General features: G+C 47.2%; 1 protein-coding gene across 5 annotated transcripts in view; it reads left to right on the forward strand.

Annotated features, from left to right (window-relative positions):
• The window catches only part of MAP2K2 (mitogen-activated protein kinase kinase 2), a 162,377-nt gene that overhangs the window by 41,665 nt on the left and 98,547 nt on the right, over positions 1–22,165 (forward strand). For all 5 annotated transcript variants that reach the window (XM_063914867.1, XM_063914866.1, XM_063914865.1 and 2 more), the window contains exon 2: positions 13,626–13,725. In XM_063914867.1, coding sequence (XP_063770937.1) covers positions 13,634–13,725 — 92 coding nt within the window. In that variant the 5' untranslated portion in view covers positions 13,626–13,633. The remainder of the gene's footprint in view (positions 1–13,625; positions 13,726–22,165) is intronic.

Genomic DNA, 22,165 nt, shown 5'->3' on the forward strand with positions numbered 1-22,165 from the left:
TTGGGGTGGGGTTGCAGCAGATGATGCCTTGCTTAGGGCCGGCATATTGTATTCCTTGCTGTCCATAATGATGCTCGGGTCCGGGATGCCGGGGATGTCAGTTTCAGGTGTAGAAGTCTGTTGGTAAAAAAAAAAGAAAAATTTAACACAATTTTATTAATCATTCCCCCCCCCCCCCCCTTTTTTTTTTTTTTGTAGTTCCCAAAAAGCGTGGCAGAATGGCAAGCCATCGGTGAGGTATTTTACTTACAAATGATTTTTCCAACTGGGGCGGAGCCATGGACGGGAAACATTCGCATAACACCACCTGCCAACAGCGCGGATCTTTTAATCACAACTATAAAGGCTACTTTAGCATTGTTCTGATGGCAGTGATGAATGCCAACTATGAATTTATCTTTTTGGAGTGGGAAAAAATGGCCATGCTTCAGTTGGCGGGTCCCTGAAGCATACAGAATTCTATGAGGTCCTTATCTCCAAGACCCTACACCTGCCATCTTGGGAGGTAACGAAGCACGGCCTCAATTTTGTTCTGATTGCAGACGAGGCCTTCGCGCTCCATGATAACATAATAAAGCCATATCCTCAAAAAGGCTTAACCAGATGAAAAAGGATTTTTTTAATTACAGGCTTTCCAGGTCATGCCATATTGTAGAAAATGCATTTGGAATATTGGCCAACAGATTCAGCATATTTCATGCACCCATCAATCTGCGGGTGGACAAAGTTAACTGGTGGTGACAGTGTTCTGCATCCTACGTAATTATCTGCGCCGCAAAGCCACCCATCATAGGACTTCCACGACTGCTGCCACAGAAGATACAGAACAGCCAGAAGAGGTTTTGCAGATGTCTTCTGTGGCAGCACCTACAAGTACGTACACGGGGTCTGCACTTGCATAACTCATCAGGAAAAGGAATACCTGGCGCATTTCAGTGAAGTGGATACTGTCCCCTAGCAGGAGGACTCAATTCGCTAGTTGTGAACCAGAAACAGTTTGTAAATAAAACAGTACTTGCAAATAATGGCTGGGATGTTCCTCAAACTTCAGCCTCCGCTACTGTTTCCTTCGGTTAGGCCCGTACGAGTTGTTTCCTGGTCAAGCATGAGGTTTAGGAATGGTTAGTACCACAAAGTAGGGGTATAGATACCCTGCCCTCCCGCACTGGACTTCCTGGAGCACTCAGCCTTCTTATGCTCCTTGACTGAGACGGTGCAGAGGTTGGCAATCTTCTTCCTCACCCAGTTCTTTGTTGCAGTAGAATAGAACGGCATGCTGAATGCCACCAACTCTTCATATACCTGGTTCCACTTGTCCTTTTTGGAATAGTCGTTGGATTTTATCTTCCAAAAATATTTATGGAAGTGGTAGAGTTCCAGGAACCCCTGGATAAACTAGTGTTCCTGCTCTGTGGATTTCTCCAAAGACATTCCTATGGGGAAAAAAAATAATGTATATATGTTATCTTAGTGTTACATGAAGTTATACGGTTATATAATGTTAATATACTATTAAATAAAGTTTGGTTTACTTGTGTATAAATTATTGGTGGGCACTGTGTTTTTAAACATTGGTGGGCATAATAATATTGCAATACATACCGATTATAATGGGGAGTATTGCGAGTGCTCTGGTGCTGCTGGTGTCTCTCCTTCATGATACTGCACAAGGACGGGTTTGAGGGAGTATCCAGAGGATGTCAGTCAAGTGATTCACTTGAGATACATCCCGCGATCCATCGCATGTACCAAAAACACATGCAATGTGCACCGAAACAGGTCATCCAGACTGCAGTAGGTCCAATCTGAAAACCCATCTTATGACGTGCAGGAGTGCGCCTCAAGTCGTAATCGTAACCAAATGTATTGCGATATGGCCTAATTACATGCGATGCATCGCTGTGAAGCATTGACATTGCAAAAAAAAAAAAAAAAAAAGGGCCAAATCACTCTGGTATATGGCCAGGGTTAGAAAATAACACTGAGCCTGATTCAGAGATGGACGCCTCCTGCATACTGCACCCTCCCCCCTTTGACAATAGACACCCCCGCCCCCTTCCCGTGGTCTTAAATTGTAGTAGAGTATTACCCCCACACCGCTTTCTTAGTGAAGGGAAAGAAAAAAAGTATTAAACTCCCCCACTCCCTCCCAATACCGTTTGACCAAGGGTGTTTTTTATTATTATACCTCCCTCCGCCGCCAGAATAATTTTATTATTTTGTCTAATGTCCTAGAGGATGCTGGGACTCCGTAAGGACCGTGGGCCTCCGTAAGGACCATGGGGAATAGACGGGCTCCGCAGGAGACATGGGCACTTTAAGAGAGAATTTAGATTCTGGTGTGCTCTGGCTCCTCCCTCTATGACCCTCCTCCAGACCTCAATTTTAGACTGTGTCCAGAGGAAGATGGGTGCACTGCAGGGAGCTCTCCTGAGTTTCCTGCTAAGAAAGCATTTTGTTAGGTTTTTTTCTTATTTTCAGGGAGCTCTGCTGGCAACAGACTCCCTGCATCAAGGGACTGAGCAGAGAGGAGCAGACCTACTTAAATGATAGGCTCTGCTTCTCGGCTACTGGACACCATTAGCTCCAGAGGGAGTGGAACACAGGTTCGTCCTGGGTGTTCATCCCAGAGCCGCGCCGCCGTTCTCATAGAGCCGGAAGAAACGAAGAAAGAAGACTACTGAGGCGGCAGAAGCCCTCGGGTGCTTCACTGAGGTAACGCACAGCACTGCAGCTGTGCGTCATTGCTCCCATACACCTCTCACACTCCGGTCACTGTAAGGGTGCAGGGCGCAGGGGGGGCGACCTGGGCAGCAATAGAATACCTCTCCTATGGCAAATGACTATATACATGTGCAGGTGGGCACTGTACATGTATTGCTTCTCCCTCAGCACTCACCAGCGCCATTTTCTCTCCACAGCACCGCTGAGAGGAAGCTCCCCGGACTCTCCCCTGCTTGACACACGGTGAAAGAGGGTTTTAAAGTAGAGGGGGGGGCACATAATTGTCGATTGTACATTACAGCAGCGCTACTGGGTAAACATTCTGTGTTTTTCTCCGGGGTCATATAGCGCTGGGGTGTGTGCTGGCATACTTTCTCTGTCTCTCCAAAGGGCCTAAAGGGGAACCTGTCTTCAGAAAAGAGTTTCCCTGTGCGTGTGGAGTGTGTCGGTACGTGTGTGTCGACATGTTTGACGATGAAGGCTCGCCTAAGGAGGAGGGGGAGTGCATGATTGTCAGGTCGCCGTCGGCAACGCCCACACCGGACTGGATGGATATGTGGAATGTCTTGAATGCTAATGTAAATTTATTGCATAAGAGATTAGACAAGACTGAGGCTAGGGATCAGTCGGGTAGTCAGACCATGCCTGTCCCAGTGGCACCGGGACCTTCTGGGTCTCAGAAACGCACATTATCCCAGATCACTGACACAGATACCGACACGGATTCAGATTCCAGTGTCGACTATGAGGATGCAAAATTACAGCCAAAAGTGGCTAAAGGTGTTCGTTACATGATCATTGCTATTAAAGAGGTTTTGCATATTACTGAGGAACCCCCTGTCCCTGACACGAGGGTACACATGTATAAAGAGAAAAAGCCTGAGATCACCTTTCCGTCCTCATTTGAGCTAAGCGAATTGTGCGAAAAGGCTTGGGAATCTCCAGACAGGAGACTACAAGTTCCCAAAAGGATTCTTATGGCGTATCCCTTCCCACAAAAGGACAGGATACGATGGGAATCTTCGCCTAAAGTAGACAAGGCGTTGACACGCTTATCCAAGATGGTGGCACTGCCTTCCCAGGATACTGCTACCCTCAAGGATCCTGCGGCTCGTAAGCAGGAAGTTACCATGAAGTACATTTACACACATTCTGGTACTATTGTTAGGCCGGCTATGGCATCGGCCTTGGTTTGTAGTGCTGTCGCAGCATGGACAGATTCCTTGTCTACGGAGATTGAGACCCTAGATAAGGATACCATTCTAATGACCCTAGAGCATATCAAGGATGCTGCGTTATATATGAGGGATGCTCAAAGAGACATTTGTTTACTAAGCTCCAGAATAAATGCTATGTCTATTTCTGCTAGGCGACTCTTGTGGACCCGACAGTGGACGGGGGATGCCGACTCAAAGCGGCATATGGAGTCGTTGCCTTACAAGGGGGAGGAGTTGTTTGGAGAAGGCCTCTCGGACCTTGTCTCTACTGCTACGGCTGGTAAATCGAATTTTTTACCTTATGTTCCCCCACAACATACTAAGAAGGCACCTCATTACCAAATGCAGTCCTTTCGTTCAAATAAAAGCAAAAAGGTACGGGATCGTCCTTTCTTGTCAGAGGTAAAGGCAAGGGAAAAAAGCTGCACACATCTTGTTCCCAGGAGCAGAAGTCCCCCCCTACGTCTGCAAAATCCACCGCATGATGCTGGGGCTTCCCTGGGGGGGCCAGATAAAGTGGGGGCACGTCTTCGATTTTTCAGCCACGTCTGGGTTCACTCACAGGTGGATCCCTGGGCAATAGAGAGTGTTTCTCAGGGATACAGGCTGGAATTCGAAGAAATGCCTCCTCGTCGGTTTTTCAAATCGGCTCTGCCAGCTTCTCCGTCAGAAAGGGAGTTGGTGTTAACTGCAATTCAAAAATTGTACCTGCAACAGGTGATAATCAAGGTTCCTCTTCTCCAGCAAGGAAAGGGGTATTACTCAACCCTGTTTGTGGTTCCGAAACCGGACGGTTCGGTCAGACCCATTTTGAATCTGAAATCCCTGAACCTGTACTTGAAAAAGTTCAAGTTCAAGATGGGATCGCTCAGAGCGGTCATCGCCAGCCTGGAGGGGGGGGATTGGATGGTTTCCCTGGACATAAAGGATGCTTACCTTCATGTTCCGATTTTTCTTCCTCACCAGGCGTTCCTGAGATTTGCGGTACAGGACTGTCATTACCAATTTCAGACGTTGCCGTTTGGGCTTTCCACGGCCCCGAGAATTTTCACCAAGGTAATGGCGGAAATGATGGTGCTCCTGCGCAAGCAGGTTGTCACAATTATCCCATACTTGGACGATCTCCTCATAAAGGCGAGATCTCGAGAGAGGTTACTGGACAGCGTGTCACTGTCAGTGAGGACGTTGCAACAGCACGGCTGGATTCTCAATATTCCGAAGTCCCAGCTGGTTCCTACAACGTGTCTGACCTTTTTGGGCCTGATTCTGGACACAGAACAGAAAAAGGTTTTTCTTCCGATGGAAAAGGCTCATAGCTCTGGTCAGGAACCTATTAAAGCAAAAAAGGTTTCAGTGCTTCACTGCACCCGTGTCCTGGGGAAGATGGTGGCATCGTACGAGGCCATCCCCTTCGGCAGGTTCCATGCGAGGACTTTTCAATGGGACCTACTGGACAAATGGTCCGGGTCTCATTTACAAATGCATCAAAGGATCACCCTGTCTCCCAGAGCCAGGATATCTCTCCTGTGGTGGCTGCACAGTGCTCACCTCCTGGAAGGCCGCAGGTCCGGCATTCAGGACTGGATCCTGGTGACCACGGACGCGAGCCTCCGAGGTTGGGGAGCAGTCACACAGGGAAGAAATTTCCAAGGACTTTGGTCAAGTCAAGAGACTTGTCTTCACATCAACATCCTGGAACTAAGGGCCATATACAACGCGCTACGTCAAGCGGAGATCTTACTTCGCAGTTGACCAGTTCTGATCCAATCAGACAACATCACGGCAGTAGCTCATGTAAACCGCCAAGGCGGCACAAGGAGCAGAGTGGCAATGGCGGAAGCCACCAGAATTCTTCGCTGGGCGGAGAATCATGTAAGCGCTCTGTCAGCAGTGTTCATTCCGGGAGTGGACAACTGGGAAGCAGACTTCCTCAGCAGACACGATCTGCATCCAGGAGAGTGGGGACTTCATCAGGAAGTCTTCGCGCACATTGCAAGTCGGTGGGGACTACCCCAAATAGACATGATGGCATCCCGTCTCAACAAAAAGCTACAAAGGTATTGCGCCAGGTCAAGAGACCCTCAGGCGGTAGCTGTGGACGCCCTAGTGACACCCTGGGTGTTCCAGTCGGTATATGTGTTTCCTCCTCTTCCTCTCATACCCAAGGTGTTGAGGATAATAAGAAGAGGAGTGAGAACAATTCTCATTGTTCCAGATTGGCCACGAAGGACCTGGTATCCGGATCTGCAAGAAATGCTCACAGAAGATCCGTGGCTTCTTCCTCTAAGGCAGGACCTGTTACAACAAGGTCCCTGTCTGTTCCAAGACTTACCGCGGCTGCGTTTGACGGCATGGCGGTTGAACGCCGGATCCTAGCGGAAAAAGGTATTCCGGATGAGGTCATTCCTATGTTAATAAAGGCTAGGAAGGACGTGACGTCTAAACATTATCACCGAATATGGCGAAAATATGTTTCTTGGTGTGAGGCCAGGAATGCTCCTACGGAAGAATACCAGCTAGGTCGTTTTCTTCACTTCCTACAAACGAGTGAATTTGGGCCTAAAATTAGGCTACATTAAAGTTCAGATTTCGGCCTTATCCATTTTCTTTCAAAAGGAATTGGCCTCTTTACCTGAAGTACAGACTTTTGTGAAGGGAGTACTGCATATTCAGCCTCCTTTTGTACCTCCGGTGGCGCCTTGGGACCTTTAACGTGGTGTTAAGTTTCCTTAAGTCACATTGGTTTGAACTACTTAAAACAGTAGAGTTGAAATATCTCACTTGGAAGGTGGTCATGTTGTTGTTAGCCTTGGCTTCGGCTAGGCGAGTTTCGGAATTGGCGGCTTTCACATAAAAGCCCCTATCTGGTTTTCCATATGGATAGAGCGGAGTTGCGGACCCGTCCTCAATTCCTACCTAAGGTGGTCTCATCCTTTCATATGTACCAACCTATTGTCGTGCCTGTGGCTACACGTGACTTGGAGGATTCCGAGTCCCTTGATGTGGTCAGTACTTTGAAAATTTACGTGGCCAGAACGGCTAGGATCAGAAAAACAGAAGCACTGTTTGTCCTGTATGCAGCCAACAAGGTTGGCGGCCCTGCTTCAAAGCAGACTATTGCTTGCTGGATCTGTGACACGATTCAGCAGGCGCATTCTACGGCAGGATTGCCGTTACCGAAATCGGTTAAGGCCCATTCCACTAGGAAGGTGGGCTCGTCTTGGGCGGCTGCCCGAGGGGTCTCCGCACTACAGCTGTGCCGAGCTGCTACTTGGTCGGGGTCAAACACTTTTGCAAAGTTCTAGAAGTTTGATACCCTGGCTGAGGATGACCTCCTGTTTGCTCAATCGGTGCTGCAGAGTCATCCGCATTCTCCCGCCCGTTTGGGAGCTTTGGTATAATCCACCTGGTCCTTACGGAGTCCCAGCATCCTCTAGGACGTTAGAGAAAATAAGATTTTACACTTACCGGTAAATCTATTTCTCGTAGTCCGTAGAGGATGCTGGGCGCCCGTCCCAAGTGCGGACTTCTTCTGCAAGACTTGTATATAGTTATTGCTTACATAAGGGTTATATTATAGTTTATCGGTTTGGACCGAGACTATGTTGTTTGTTCATACTGTTAACTGGGTTGTTATCACAAGTTATACGGTGTGATTGGTGTGGCTGGTATGAATCTTGCCCTTGGATTAACAAAAATCCTTTCCTCGTACTGTCCATCTCTGGGCACAGTTTCTCTAACTGAGGTCTGGAGGAGGGGCATAGAGGGAGGAGCCAGTGCACACCCAGAGTCTAAAGTCTTTCTTAAAGTGCCCATGTCTCCTGCGGAGCCCGTCTATTCCCCATGGTCCTTACGGAGTCCCATGGTCCTTACGGAGTTCCAGCATCCTCTACGGACTATGAGAAATAGATTTACCGGTAAGTGTAAAATCTTATTTTTTTCTTCCCCGAGTTTACCCCCCCCTGGACGTATATTAACTAATATTAGAGAGCACAATAAGCATACTGCATGATTGGTACAGACATTTGGGTAATAACTTCTGGAGGTTATATATTCCATCCATGAAAGGTTATAGGTGAGGCAGCTATCTTGGGCGCACTACGTAGGATTACCCCGAGGGGAATCAATCACGCCCAGAAGAGATGACACAAAACGGATGGTTACAGTGTCCTAGCACTAGAAGTAGTGTATCAACGTAACGGTCAGATCCATGTTAATAATCTTACCGTTTTTTTTTTAAAAAAAACAACCCACAAAACTGTACAAATGAGCAAAAATAGTAGAAATTGTCCTTGAAAAATGCAACCGTTGGCTAGTACTAATGTTATTTCTCTGGCATCCATAAGGGATATTGGGGAGACTTGGTACGATGGGGTATAAACGGGGTCCAAAGGAGCCGGTGCACTTAACATTTCTTCACTGGGTGTACTGACTACTTCCCTCAATGCCCCCTCCCACAGGCAGTTTAGAAAAAAGTGCCCTCAGGTGAGGATGGACATCTCTGCAGCTCCAGAGCGTTTTCTTCAATTTCTTTTAAACGTATGTTATTTTCGGTATGCTGTTTGGGCAACAGCATACATGCACCGTGGAAGTTTGGGGTGGGGGGGTTTCAACGGTGCTCCTCCCCAACGCTTTTTCAAATCAAGCTTACCAGCTTTGGAGGATACGCAGGTCATGTTGCAACAGGCCATCAAAAAATTGGTCCAGTCCCACGTCATTGTTCCAGTACCAATACCACAACGAGGCAGGGGTTATTACTCCAACCTGTTTGTGGTACCAAAGCCGGACGGCTCGGTACAGCCCATTTTGAATCTAAAGTCCTTGAAACCTTACCTGAAGGTTTTCAGGTTCAAAATGGAATCCCTGAGGGCAGTGATTGTGGTAGAGACTAGATCCCCCTCTGTTTCAGTAACTGAAGAGGAACTAGACTATTTAGTATGAGCCTTCTATTTCCTCTTCTGTTTATGTACGTTTTTACGGAAGGGGAACTAGACACTACACTGGGAAGCGTCTAGTTCCCCTTCCGTAAATGTTAGCCGGTGACATCACAGGCCATGTGACCAGGCCATGTGACGGTCCGTTTTTCAACAGGGTAGCATCTATTTTCCCTTCGTGGAGAGGACCTTTCCCATAAGACATGTCACAAACTATTTGGAATAGTATAGAATGGGGGGATATGGGTATCGGCGACTGGTGTTGTTTAAAACAAAACTAATTGATAAAAGATTAAGATTTATGAGCCAAAAAATATATAAAATCAACAAACAAGCTTTTTAATATATAAGTGGAATAAAAGACAGAAAATTTCACAAGTAATGATAAAAGCATAAAAATCTCTGTAAAAGGTAAGGAATTCGGACTTAGCTTTTAAAAATAGGCAAGTGGTCACTGCACTATTTGGAATAGTAACCTGTGGCGAGCGAAGCGAGACACCGAGCCCAAAGCGTGGCGAGCGATGCGAGCCCGCGAGGGTCCATTGGTGCATAGACAAAAACAAATAACCTATCTGAACAGCGGGAAACAAAAATTTACATAAACAGAAGGGGAAATAGAGGGTTTATAATAAATAATCTAAATAATCTAGTTCCTCTTCAGTTACTGAAACAGAGGGGGATCTAGTCTCCACTTTGTTAGTGTCTAGTTCCCCTTCCGTAAAAACGTACATAAACAGAAGAGGAAATAGAAGGCTCATACTAAATAGTCTAGTTCCTCTTCAGTTACTGAAACAGAGGGGGATCTAGTCTCTACCACAATCACTGCCCTCAGGGATTCCATTTTGAACCTGAAAACCTTCAGGTAAGGTTTCAAGGACTTTAGATTCAAAATGGGCTGTACCGAGCCGTCCGGCTTTGGTACCACAAACAGGTTGGAGTTATTGGTACTGGAACAATGACGTGGGACTGGAGCAATTTTTTGATGGCCTGTTGCAACATGACCTGCGTATCCTCCAAAGCTGGTAAGCTTGATTTGAAAAAGCGTTGAGGAGGAGCACCGTTGAAACCCACCCCCCACCTCAAACTTCCACGGTGCAGGTATGTTGTTGCCCAAACAGCATACCGCAAATAACATACGTTTAAAAGAAATTGAAGAAAACGCTCTGGAGCTGCAGAGATGTCCATCCTCTCCTGAGGGCACTTTTTTCTAAACTGCCTGTGGGAGGGGGCATTGAGGGAAGTAGTCAGTACACCCAGTGAAGAAATGTTAAGTGCACCGGCTCCTTTGGACCCCGTTTATACCCCATTACGGAAGGGGAACTAGACGCTTCCCAGTGATTGCGGGCCTGGAAGAACAGGAATTCCTGGTTTCCTTGGATATTAAGGACGCCTGCTTCATGTTCCAATTTGGCCACCTCATCAGGTTTATCTGAGGTTTGCCCTACTGGACGATCATTACCAGTTCCAGGCACTAACCTTTGGCTTGTCCACGGCTCTGAGGGTATTCACGAAAGTGATGGCAGAGATTATGCTCCAACTCCGGGTCCAGTGGGTCAATGTTGTCCCTTACAGGGACGATCTTCTGATAAAGGCACGACCGCTCACGCCATGAGTGGATTCTCAATCTACAGAAGTCCCACATGGAGCCAACTCAACGGCTCCTGTTCCTGGGGATGTTGCTGCTTACAGTGGCCAAGAGGGTGTTCCTCCCGGAGGACAAAGCGAGACAACTTCAGGAGATGGTACGCATGGTGCTCCGACCTGCTCGAGCATCCATACATCATTGCATCAGATTGTTGGGGAAGATGGTCGCCTAATACGAGGCGATCCAATATGGGAGGTTCCATGCCAGATGCGAGTCTGTGAGGATGGTGTGCGGTCACCCAAGGTGCACAGTTCCAGGGCAGGTGGTCAGCCCACGAGGCCCTCCTTCCGATCAACATTCTGGAACTTCGGGTAATCTGCAATGCTTTGCTTCAGGCCTCTCTGCTCACGGACCACACGATTCAAGTTCAGTCGGACAATGCCACAGCAGTGGCATACATCAATCGACAAGGAGGAACAAAAAGCAGAGCCTGCATGTGAGAGGTTTCAAAAATACTCCTCTGGGCGGAAAGAAATGCAAGAGCAATGTCGGCAATCTTCATTCCGGGTGTGGACAACTGGGAAGCGGACTTCCTGAGTCGTCACAATCTCCACCCCGGGGCAGTGGGGTATCCACCATCAGGTGTTCCAACAGATCGTCCACCGGTGGGGCTGCCCGCAGATAGACATGATGGCGTCTCGTCTCCACAAGGAGCTTCACTGGTATTGCTCACGAACCAGGGACCCTCAGGTGAGGGCAGTGGATGCACTGACATCACCTTGTCCTTTCCGGCTGGTGTACCTGTTTCCTCCAGTTCCGTTGCTCCCAAGGGTGCTCAAGCGCATCAGAAATCAAGGAGTCCAGGCAATTCTGATTGCCCCAGATTGGCCTCGGAGGGCATGGTTCGTGGATCTTCTGGACATGTTAGTCGAAAACCCTTAGCCTCTACCACTAAGAAGCGATCTTCAACAAGGACCGTTCGTCTACCCGAACTTACAGCGACTTCGTTTGACGGCATGGAAGTTGAGCGGAATGTCCTAGCTCACAAGGACCTTTCCAAAAAGGTTATTGCTACCATGGTTCAGGCCAGGAAACCTGTGACGTCAAAACACTATCATCACATCTGGAGAGGATGTTTCTTGGTGCGAGGAACCACTTGGGACGTTTCTTACATTTCCTGCAGGCTGGTGTGGATAAGGGCTTGCGTCTGGGTTCCATTAAGGTCCAGATGTCAGCTCTCTCCATTTTCTTCCAGATGAAATTGACACTGTTGCCAGAAGTTCAGACCTTCTTGCAAGGGGTACTCCACATACAACCTCCTTTTGTGCCGCCTTCGGCATCCTTGGATTTGAATGTGGTGTTGGAATTTCTACAGTCCTCCTGGTTTGAGCCTTTGACGGTAGGAGACAAGTACCTCACGTGGAAGACAGTGATGTTACTGGCCCTGGCTTCTGCTATACGTGTCTCAGAATTGGGGGCCTTATCGTGTAAACGTCCATACTTGGTCTTTTACGATGACAGAGCAGAGCTCAGGACTAGACAGCAGCTCCGGTCGAAGGTTGTCTCTGCGTTTCATTTGAATTAACCTATTGTGGTTCCATCCAGTTCGGACTCTTCTGCTCCTCTGGAGGCATTGGATGCTGTGCGAGCCTTGAAAATCTATGTCAAGCAAACTGCTTGGATCAGGAAGACTGATTCCTTGTTCGTGCTCTATGATGCGCAGAAGAAGGGTCGTCCTGCTTCAAAGCAGTCCATTGCCTGTTCCTAAGTCTCCAAAAGCCCACCCTACAAGATCTGTGGGCTCTTCCTGGGCGGCTGCCCGAGGAGTCTCGGCCTTGCAACTATGCCGAGCTGCTACCTGGTCGGGGAAGAACACCTTTGTGAAGTTCTACAAATTTGATACCCTGGCCAAAGAGGATACCCAGTTTGGGCAGGCGGTGCTGCAGCAGTCTCCGCACATTTCCACCCGTTCTGGAAGCTTTAGGACGTCCCTATCGTACTAAGTCTCCCCAATATCCCTTATGGATGCTAGAGAAAATAGGATTTTAATTACCTACCGGTAAATCCTTTTCTCCTAGTCCATAAGGGATATTGGACACCCGCCTCAGTGCGTTAACTTTTCTGTAGGTTCTCTGTTATGTGATTACCTGTTCAGCTGTTGCTGTTATTGTTATCAGCCGTTGCTGGTGGTTATATGTTCGTGGTGTGATGGTCTTAAATCTCACCACTCTTTGTTTTCCTGTTACTTCTCTCGTATATGTCCTTTCTCCTTCGGGCACTATTTTACCTATAACTGCCTGTGGGAGGGTGCATAGAGGGGAGGAGCCAGCTCACCCAGTGAAGAAATTTAAAGTGCATCGGCTCCTTTAGACCTGTCTATACCCCATTGTACTAAGTCTCCCCAATATCCCTTATGGACTAAGAGAAAAGGATTTTCCGGTAGGTAATTAAAATCCTATTTTGCATGCAATCCAATGTATGGTTTATTTTACATATGTCCATCTTCTCGGGCACAGTTTTCCTAGACTTAGTTTGGTAGGAGGGGTATAGAGGGGAGGAGCCAGCACACACATACACACACTAAAAGTGCCAGACTCCAGTGGACCCGATCTATACCCCATGGTACTAAAGTACAAGACCCCAGTATGCACTACGGACTAGGAGAAAAGGAAATTAATTTCCTATTTTTTTTGTTTATAAAATGTGATTTGGTGTTAGAAATGGTTATGACTGTGCTAGAGGTATTCATACAAATGCGGACCATACATATACAGCCCCGATTCCCCAATGCTCATCTGCCATTCAATTTGCGACCTATTGAGTAATCAACAAAAAACAGTATGTTTAGTCCCTGGAGTGCCAAATCTGATTATTTTTTTGGACAGAATCGTAACTTTCAAACATGTTGGATTTCCCTGGTCCCCAGACTTGGTCCTCAGGGGAATGAGAATTGTGCCTAATGCATGGACCTCTAAAGTAAAGGATTACTGTTACGTTGTAGCCGAAATGGAAAAAAAGAGGGATGGAAGCTTTAATTCCAAAAAAGCTTGAAAACATTTTGGAGATATAGTTAAAATTAATAAATCTAGGTACAAATGCATTATTGTTATTTGTTTGCCTGCTACATTCCAGATCTAATTTGAGACTTTTCTTTTCTCCCAACAGATGTTAAGATGCCAGCAAAGAAGAAACCAGTTCTGCCTGCCCTGAACATAGCACCAACAATTGCCGAAGGTCCTTCACCAGTAAATGATGGATCATCTGAGTAAGTATATTTTTATATTTTAAATGGACTTGAAATGAAAAGCTCTGTAGGGTGCAGGCCATAACATGTGATGCAGTAGATTATCAACTGTAAATTTCCCGGCAGATTTATGATTATTGACTGTTAATAGGATGATATTCATAGATCATCTATGATAGAGTTGGTGAGGATATAATTCTGTCCGCCACTGTATTCTGTTTTTGCTGGCAACCAATAACTGAACAGGAGAAATAAAACATTAAGTGGACCGCACCTGTTGTAATTAAAGAAAAGTTTTACGAAAATGTTGTCTGTCTCATCCTATTTGTATGCCCCTGTTACCTTAGGTGGTTTAGATGATGTGGCTATGGTAGGCAGTTCTGTAATCTCTAAATGGTCTTCTAGCCCTACAGCTCTGCAAGAATTGTAGAGCTTGTTTTAATTTTGTGCCCATGGGGTGGTTTCGGTTTCAGCATGCTGATGGAGAAGCTATTCAATTTGTCTGATAGCTAATTTACACCTTGGTGCTGCCGGGAGACAGCTGGCCAAACAGGGTTCCTGTGATCAGCACACATTCCTGGTCACAACAGAGCACAGAAGCCGATGTGGACCAACCCGCCTACTGTCCCAACACTTACTGCTGGCATCTTCCACGAGCATGATCCACACATACTGCTTTCTTCACAGCCAATTCTCTGGTGACCTGCTGCGTATTCTCCTTTATATCACAGAGAGAGTACCGCAGCTTTTCCCCAGTATTCCCTGGACTTATATGGTGACAGCCCCAAGGGACACAGCAGTCTGCAAAGAATCGAATATCCTGCACAGAGTATAGGGTGAGGTGAGGGTTGGAGCCGGGAGAGCGCACACTCCATTGTCGCCTTCCCTTTGTGATTGGAGCATGATTGACATCATAGGACAGTGTTGCTGATTGGTCAGTGCGTGTCCTGTGGGACCTGGCCTTTTTATTCCCCACCTTCAATTCTCAGGTAATATATACAAAAAAGTAGTGGGCATCAGCCAAAATAACAAGGTAACATACTTAAATTTATTAAGAAAGCACTTATAAATGTGCATTAAACAACACAATACAATCATCCAATATCAATAACACTCCCGGTAATGTATTAAAATCAATTTATATATGATATAATAATCACCACAAACTCAAGAATGTAAGCCTCCTATAAGCATAACAGTTTGTGACACATGCTGAATAATAACCTTTAGTAGGTGATAGCGAGTGGCTAGCAATAATATGGAAAGAGGAATAGGATCTGGCCCATATATCAGTCTTACTGTAACGTATAGTGCAAATAGCATCCAAATCCTGACTGCAATAACACAGAAATATATTGTTCCCAACTGTCCTGCTATATATAAACTGATGGTGTAGTAAATACAGACCCAGTGGCTGTAAATGCAGTTGATACACCTCAGTGTCAGTGCAGTGGGAAAGCTGCTTCTGCTTACTCACAGGTGAATCTGCAGCATATACTCGCCACTGGTTAAGCAGGTAACTCTTCTGGTGTCTGTTAATGGTATGCAGATAAAGTCCATATAAATCCCAATCAAGAGCCAGCTCTTAGCAGTAAGAGCATAATATTAATGCACCACTTGGACTATCTGATATGCCAGGAGAGCTCTAGCAGTGCAGTCAGGCTGTGTTACCACCCTGAGCTCTTATCCCCATCAGTGATAGCTCTCTGCGGCAAGTTTAATTGGGAATAGATACTATATCCCCGCGGGTGGGATGCCGGCAGCCACGTGACCGCCTGCGGCATCACGACACTGAAGATCCCGATATCGGAGGGGGTGAGTATTTCTAAACAGCCCACCTGGCACTACCCTAACCCTCGAGGGGTGACAGCTATGACCAACCTTCCGGGGGGTGTCTGCTAACCACCCCCCAGTCCATAACCCTAACCCCTCCTAGTGCCTAACCCTAACCCCTCCTAGTGCCTAACCCTCCCCTCCTGGCCCTAATCCATAACCCCGATACTCGCCTTTGGGTTGTCGGTGATCCAGCGCTGTCCTCCTGAGTGGTATCAGGATTCCGCCATCTATTACATAAACGCCAGCATCCCGACAGCCGGGATGTTAAACGCATCCCTTCAGTTGTTGTGCATGTGTATTTTCTCCTTTCACAAAGATGGTGATAGAAGGTACAAGGGTGTGAAAACAAATGGTAAGTGTGTATGTGCAAACCCTGGTTAAGTACTTCACCTGTCAGTGGTTGTGGACGAGTTTAAAAATTGGTAACTATAACTCAAACCCTAGAGAGACCATATTTCTTTTTCATCCACTAGGGGTCACTGGAGTACACTTGGGATATGGACGGCTTCCGTAGGAAACAGGGCACTGAATATTTAAATTTAGAACACTCCACCCCTCCATATCCCAGAGTACCTCAGTGTTTTTTCTGTGCTCGAAGTAGCAACAGGTCTGTGGCTTGGTCCACAATTCTTTTGAATATTTTTTGATTTTTAAATTAATATTTTTTTTTTTTCCTTTTTTCTTTTTCATACACATCCCTTTCCCCCTTCTAAAAGGCAGGGTCAGGGATAGTGCAAGCTGCTACAAGCAGCTGTGGCGTGTCGGTCCTCACTAAATGAGCACCCTCACAGCCAGACAGACATCCTGCACACAGGCTGGCCGGCGCTTGCAGAGAAGCCCCGTCGGAGCCTCACCACAAGCAGGAGTCAAGGTATGTTGGTCGGGGCGGTCAGCTCACGCTGCTGCCCCGCTGTGTGGGGACCATGTTTCTTTAATAGACCGCTGGCGCACCATACTACTGGCCGCTAAACAGTCCGGCCGCCGCCGCTGCTCCGGCCGCCGCCGATGCTCAGAGCGCTTCAGGCGCTCCCCGCTCTCTGTCTTCAGCGCGTCCCGCTACCCGGCTCCCGCTGGCGGCCCCACACTAACGCTGCCCGCCCCGCATGCTGCCTCCGCAAACGGAGCATACAGGGGGGGGGGCATTACAGAAAGGCAGAGGGTGCAATCGGGTGCACGAGGGGGGATAACCTGCAGCAACAGCAGTATGCTAGGCTGCAGGGTTAATTACACAGGATTTTCATACAGATGTCAGTTTAAAGGCTTGTAACCTGCACTGTGATTATAAGTGTAAGCATGGCAGCCATTTTAACCATGCTTCCTGTGTCTTCCTGCTGTGATTCCAGAACGTTCCAGTACTACATCTCTACTCCACCGGAGGCGCATGGGTGTTAGTGGGAATTTGGGATCACATTTCATAGTACTGGCCATGTGTACTGTGTTACCGGATGGATCTACCACATGCACAGTATGTTTTGTGGATTCGGTTCCGAATACAATTTCTGCTCCGGTTTTAAAGCCAATTTCATCCCCGGACCCACCATGGGAAATGCTAGCCAATGTACTGGCTGGGTTGCAATCAGAATTGACCGCCGCTCGACAGGAGCGGGAAGCGGCAAGATCTGAGTCTAGGGTGAGACCGCCAGAACTACCGGAGGCGTCTCCGCCTTGCGAAAGGTCCAAATCCATTTTGGGTAGACGGGATAAATTTCATATGATTTACCAGTTTCTGCTATGTTGCATTCTGACGATTCCATGCCAGACCTCACGGCACAAGATGAGGGTGAGGAGGGCGAGGTGGAGTCAGATAGTGAGGATTTTAACAGCTCAGGCATTGATAATCTCATCAGAGCGGTGCGTCAGTCTCTGAAGTTTACAGAAACTGAGGAGCCTCTGACAAATGATCAGGTCGTATTTACTATACGACAGAGAACTCCAATGTGTTTTCCTGTTTCGGAGTCTCTTAATAATATGTTAGTAGAAACACGACAGACTCCAGATAAACGGTTTTCTATACCTGGCGGATTTAAGTCTAGTTACCCGTTTCCAGACTCTGTGACATGTACATGGGAGAATGCACCAATAGTTGATTCATCAGTGTCGAAGCTTACAAAGAAATTAACCATACCAGTGCCAGCGGCTACTACGCTTAAAGACCCTTCAGATCGCAAAATAGAAACTATGCTAAAGTCCATGTATGTAGCGGCAGGAGTGCTGCTGAGACCTGGCTTGGTTGGTATCTGGGTCACTAAGGCGCTCATAGTATGGATAACAGAACTCAAGTCTGCCCTACATGACGAACACCTTATACTTCTTGCTGATCAAATGTGTGAGGCTGCGGAGTATCTCTGTACAGCTTCTACTGACGTCTGTCAGCTCACTTCTCGCCTTTCATCGTCGCTAGTTACGGCACGACGAGCACTCTGACTGCGTTCTTGGCAAGCGGAGGCAGAGGTCAAAAGAGGTATAGAGGCATTACCTTACGGGGGCAAGAAGTTGTTTGGTCCTGAATTGGACATATGGATTTCTGAGGCCACGGGAGGAAAGTCGGTTTTCTTACCATTGCCTCCACCGGTACCTAGACGGAGGTACTCTGGACCTGCGTTCAAATCCTTTAGACCTCAGTCCTTTCGCGGACGTGGCAGAGCAACAGCCACGCCTGGTAGACGGCGTCGTGGACGTGGTTTCCAACAAACCAACACAAGTTGTCAGGACGCTAAGGTCACCGACAAGCCAGTGGCATGACGGGCTACCAGCCCATCTCGGTTCTCCGATTGTGGGAGCACGCCTTCAGACGTTCCATTTGGCGTGGTTCCAGACATCCGCGGATGGGTGGATCCGCAATTTAGTGTTAAGAGGTTACAAAATAGAGTTCGACTGTCTTCCGCCACTGCGGTGTTTTTTAAGACAGGACTGCCTCTGTCGGACGACAAGAGGTCGGTTCTGCAAATTGCCATTCAGTCCCTACTGGATTCAGCAGTTTTGATTCCGGTCCCTGTACACCAACAGGGTCAGGGTTATTATTCCAGTCTGTTTGTGGTACCGAAGCCGGATGACTTAGTCAGGCCAATATTGAACTTAAAGGGTCTCAATCGGTACGTAACTTACTACATTTTCAAGATGGAATCTCTGCGTTCAGTGATTGCGGGTTTAGAGCAAAAGGAATTCATGATTGCGCTAGATCTCAAGGATGCGTACTTACACATTCCGATTTGGCAGCCTCATCAGAGATTCTTGCGGTTTGCAATACGCCAGAACCATTACCAGTTTCAGGCTCTACCGTTTGGCCTTTCGTCAGCGCCTCGGGTATTCACCAAAGTGATGTCTGTGATGAAAGCTCATCTCAGATCCCTGGGAGTGACAATAGTTCCGTATTTAGACGATCTGCTCATCAAAGCCCCGTCTCAACAGATGCTTCTCCAACATGCGCTGCTAACGTACAATGTACTAGTTCACCACGGTTGGATTGTCAACTTCAAGAAATCACATCTAATTCCGTCTCAACGACTTCAATTCCTAGGTATGATTTTCGATACGGTCAATCAAAGAATTTACCTACCACAACAGAAAGTACAGATTATTCGCCATCTGGTACAATTAGTGCTCAAGCCACGCACAGTCTCGGTACATTTGTGCATTCGCCTCTTAGGAACAATGGTGGCGGCTTTCGAAGCGCTTCAGTTCGGAAGATTTCACTCACGTCCATTTCAACTGGATGTGATCACACAGTGGTCGGGCTCGTATCTGCAGATTCACCACAGGGTGAGGTTGTCGCCAAGGGCAAGGGTGTCTCTACTCTGGTGGCTCAAGGAACACAATATAACCGCAGGGAAACTGTTCGGTGGCTGGAATTGGATAATTCTAACGACGGACGCGAGTCTCAGAGGTTGGGGAGCTGTAGTTCAAAATTGTCAACTCCAGGGTCTCTGGGCGGATCACGAAAGATTGCTGTCTATACATGTCCTGGAACTCTGCGCAATTTACAATGCACTACGACAAGCAGTACACATGCTTCGCTCTCAGACTGTCCAAGTGCAGTCAGACAACGCAACGGCAGTCGCATACATCAACAAACAAGGAGGAACGAGAAGCCGCATGGCAATGCGGGAAGTAGCTCGAATCCTTAATTGGGCAGAATACCACCAGGTGATATTGTCGGCAGTGTTCATTCCGGGAGTGGACAACTGGGAGGCAGATTATCTCAGCCGTCGGGATTTTCATCCAGGAGAATGGGCATTAAATCCAGAAGTGTTTCACATGTTGGTTCAGCGGAGGGGTTACCCTCAGGTGGATCTAATGGCGTCTCGCCACAATCACCAAACGCTCCAGTATGTGTCCAGAACGAGAGATCCAAAGGCAGTGGCGGTGGACGCTCTCACAATCGCTTGGCCATACAGCCTAGTGTATCTGTTTCCACCGTTTCCGCTAATGCCTCTGGTGCTAAAACGGATCAAAAGAGAGTCTGTCACAGTCATACTAGTGGCACTTCATTGGCCTCGGAGAGCTTGGTTCTCGGATCTCCACGGTCTACTCGCAGACGATCCTTGGCCGCTCCCACTACGTCCGGACTTGTTACCCCGATTTAGCGCGGCTGCGTTTGACGGGGTGGCTGTTGAGACCGCCCTCTTAAGAAGAGAGGGCATTCCAGAATCTGTTATACCAACCATGTTACGAGCTAGGAAGCCAGTTACGGCAGCTCATTATTACAGAATTTGGCGTGCCTATATAGGTTGGTGTGAAACTCTGAAGTTTCCGACATCATCTTTCAAGTTATCCCGTCTTTTGTTATTTCTACAAACGGGGTTAGATGGAGGATTGCGTTTATCCACACTAAAAGTGCAGGTATCTGCTTTGTCAATTTACTTTCAAAGAAGATTGGCTCTATTGCCGTCTATACACACTTTTCTGCAAGGTGTCCTCAGAGTACAGCCTCCATTCATTCCACCTACAGCGCCATGGGACTTGAATCTGGTTTTGGATTTCTTACAGTCTTCATATTTTGAACCCTTACAGCAAGTGGATATAAAATTTCTCACTTGGAAAATTTTTTTCTTCTAGCCTTAGCTTCGGCAAGGCGTGTTTTAGATTTGGGTGCCTTGTCATGCAAGCCACCATATTTGGTGTTTCATGATAACAGAGCGGAACTTCGGACGAATCCCGCTTTCTTACCAAAGGTAGTGTCATCTTTTCACATCAATCAACCAATAGTAGTTCCTATGTTGACAGCACAGTCTGGAACTCTGGATGTGGTACGTGCATTACGCGTTTATGTATCCCAAACGTCTACAGTTCGTAAAACGGATACGTTGTTTGTTCTCTATGATGCGGCCAAGATGGGTTGGCCAGCTTCTAAGCAGACCTTATCCAGATGGATAAAACTGACCATACGTCAGGCTTACCTTCATGCTAGGTTACAGCCGCCTACATCAGTAACAACTCATTCCACACGTTCTGTGGGAACTTCATGGGCAGCTGGTCGTGGAGCTTCTACGATGCAGCTTTGCCGTGCGGCTACATGGTCTTCCGTGCACACGTTTGTGCGCTTTTACAAGTTTGATACGTTTGCGGCATCAGCATCTAGCTTTGGCCGCCTAGTGTTACAGGTGCCAAACAGCTTTCCCGCCCACGGGGGAAGCTTTGGTACGTCCCAAGAGTACTCCAGTGACCCCTAGTGGATGAAAAAGAAAATAGGATTTTGGTACTTACCAGGTAAATCCTTTCTTTGAATCCATAGGGGGCACTGGACGCCCACCCAGAGCAGTTTTACCTGGTTTGTGGTAAGTTCAGGGGATCTTATGGTAACACACTCTCACCGACTGGTTCAAATTATTAAGTGCTGGTTATGGTGTCCACTGTTTAGTTGTCAGTAACGTTATGTGTCAACTTCATTGTTGTCCGTTATGTTATATGTAATACTCCATTGTCAACCTCTCTATAGCTCCTGTTCGGCTCAGTAAAAAACACTGAGGTACTCTGGGATATGGAGGGGTGGAGTGTTCTAAATTTAAATATTCAGTGCCCTGTTTACTACGGAAGCCGTCCATATCCCAAGAGTACTCCAGTGCCCCCTATGGATTCAAAGAAAAGGATTTACCTGGTAAGTACCAAAATCCTATTTTTTAAAAGCAAATGACCTGCCACTAGGAAAATTGGTATTATGGAGAATAGGTAGAAAAAGGGGATGGGATTAAGATACCCCTATTTGTGAGCTTTATGCCAGGCAGGTAGTAGTAATTCCGAGATTGTCCATCAGGGAAGGGTGAAGGTATGTGTATTGAGCAGACTGACTAGGGCAGGCCTGGCCAACCTGTGGCTCTCCAGATGTTGTGAAACTACAGATCCCATGGGACTTTTAGTTTTACAACAGCTGGTGAGCCACAGGTTGGCCAGGCCTGGACTATGGAAATATGAAGGCTGAAAGCCTGTTCCACTGCCTGATTAACAAATTCCTCCCTCCACTTTATCCAAACAATTGTACTTTATATCTGCTACTAGACACAATGGTTTAATCCTTAAAGTTTGGCAGGTTGACACCTCATAAATGAGTAGGTTGGTACAATTTGAATACGGAAATCCTAGAGTTCTTATTTGCTCAGATAAATTTCCGGATGCCGTGTTTAATGTTTTT

The sequence above is a fragment of the Pseudophryne corroboree genome, chromosome 1 (genome assembly GCF_028390025.1).
Source record: "Pseudophryne corroboree isolate aPseCor3 chromosome 1, aPseCor3.hap2, whole genome shotgun sequence".
Taxonomy (NCBI): domain Eukaryota; kingdom Metazoa; phylum Chordata; class Amphibia; order Anura; family Myobatrachidae; genus Pseudophryne; species Pseudophryne corroboree.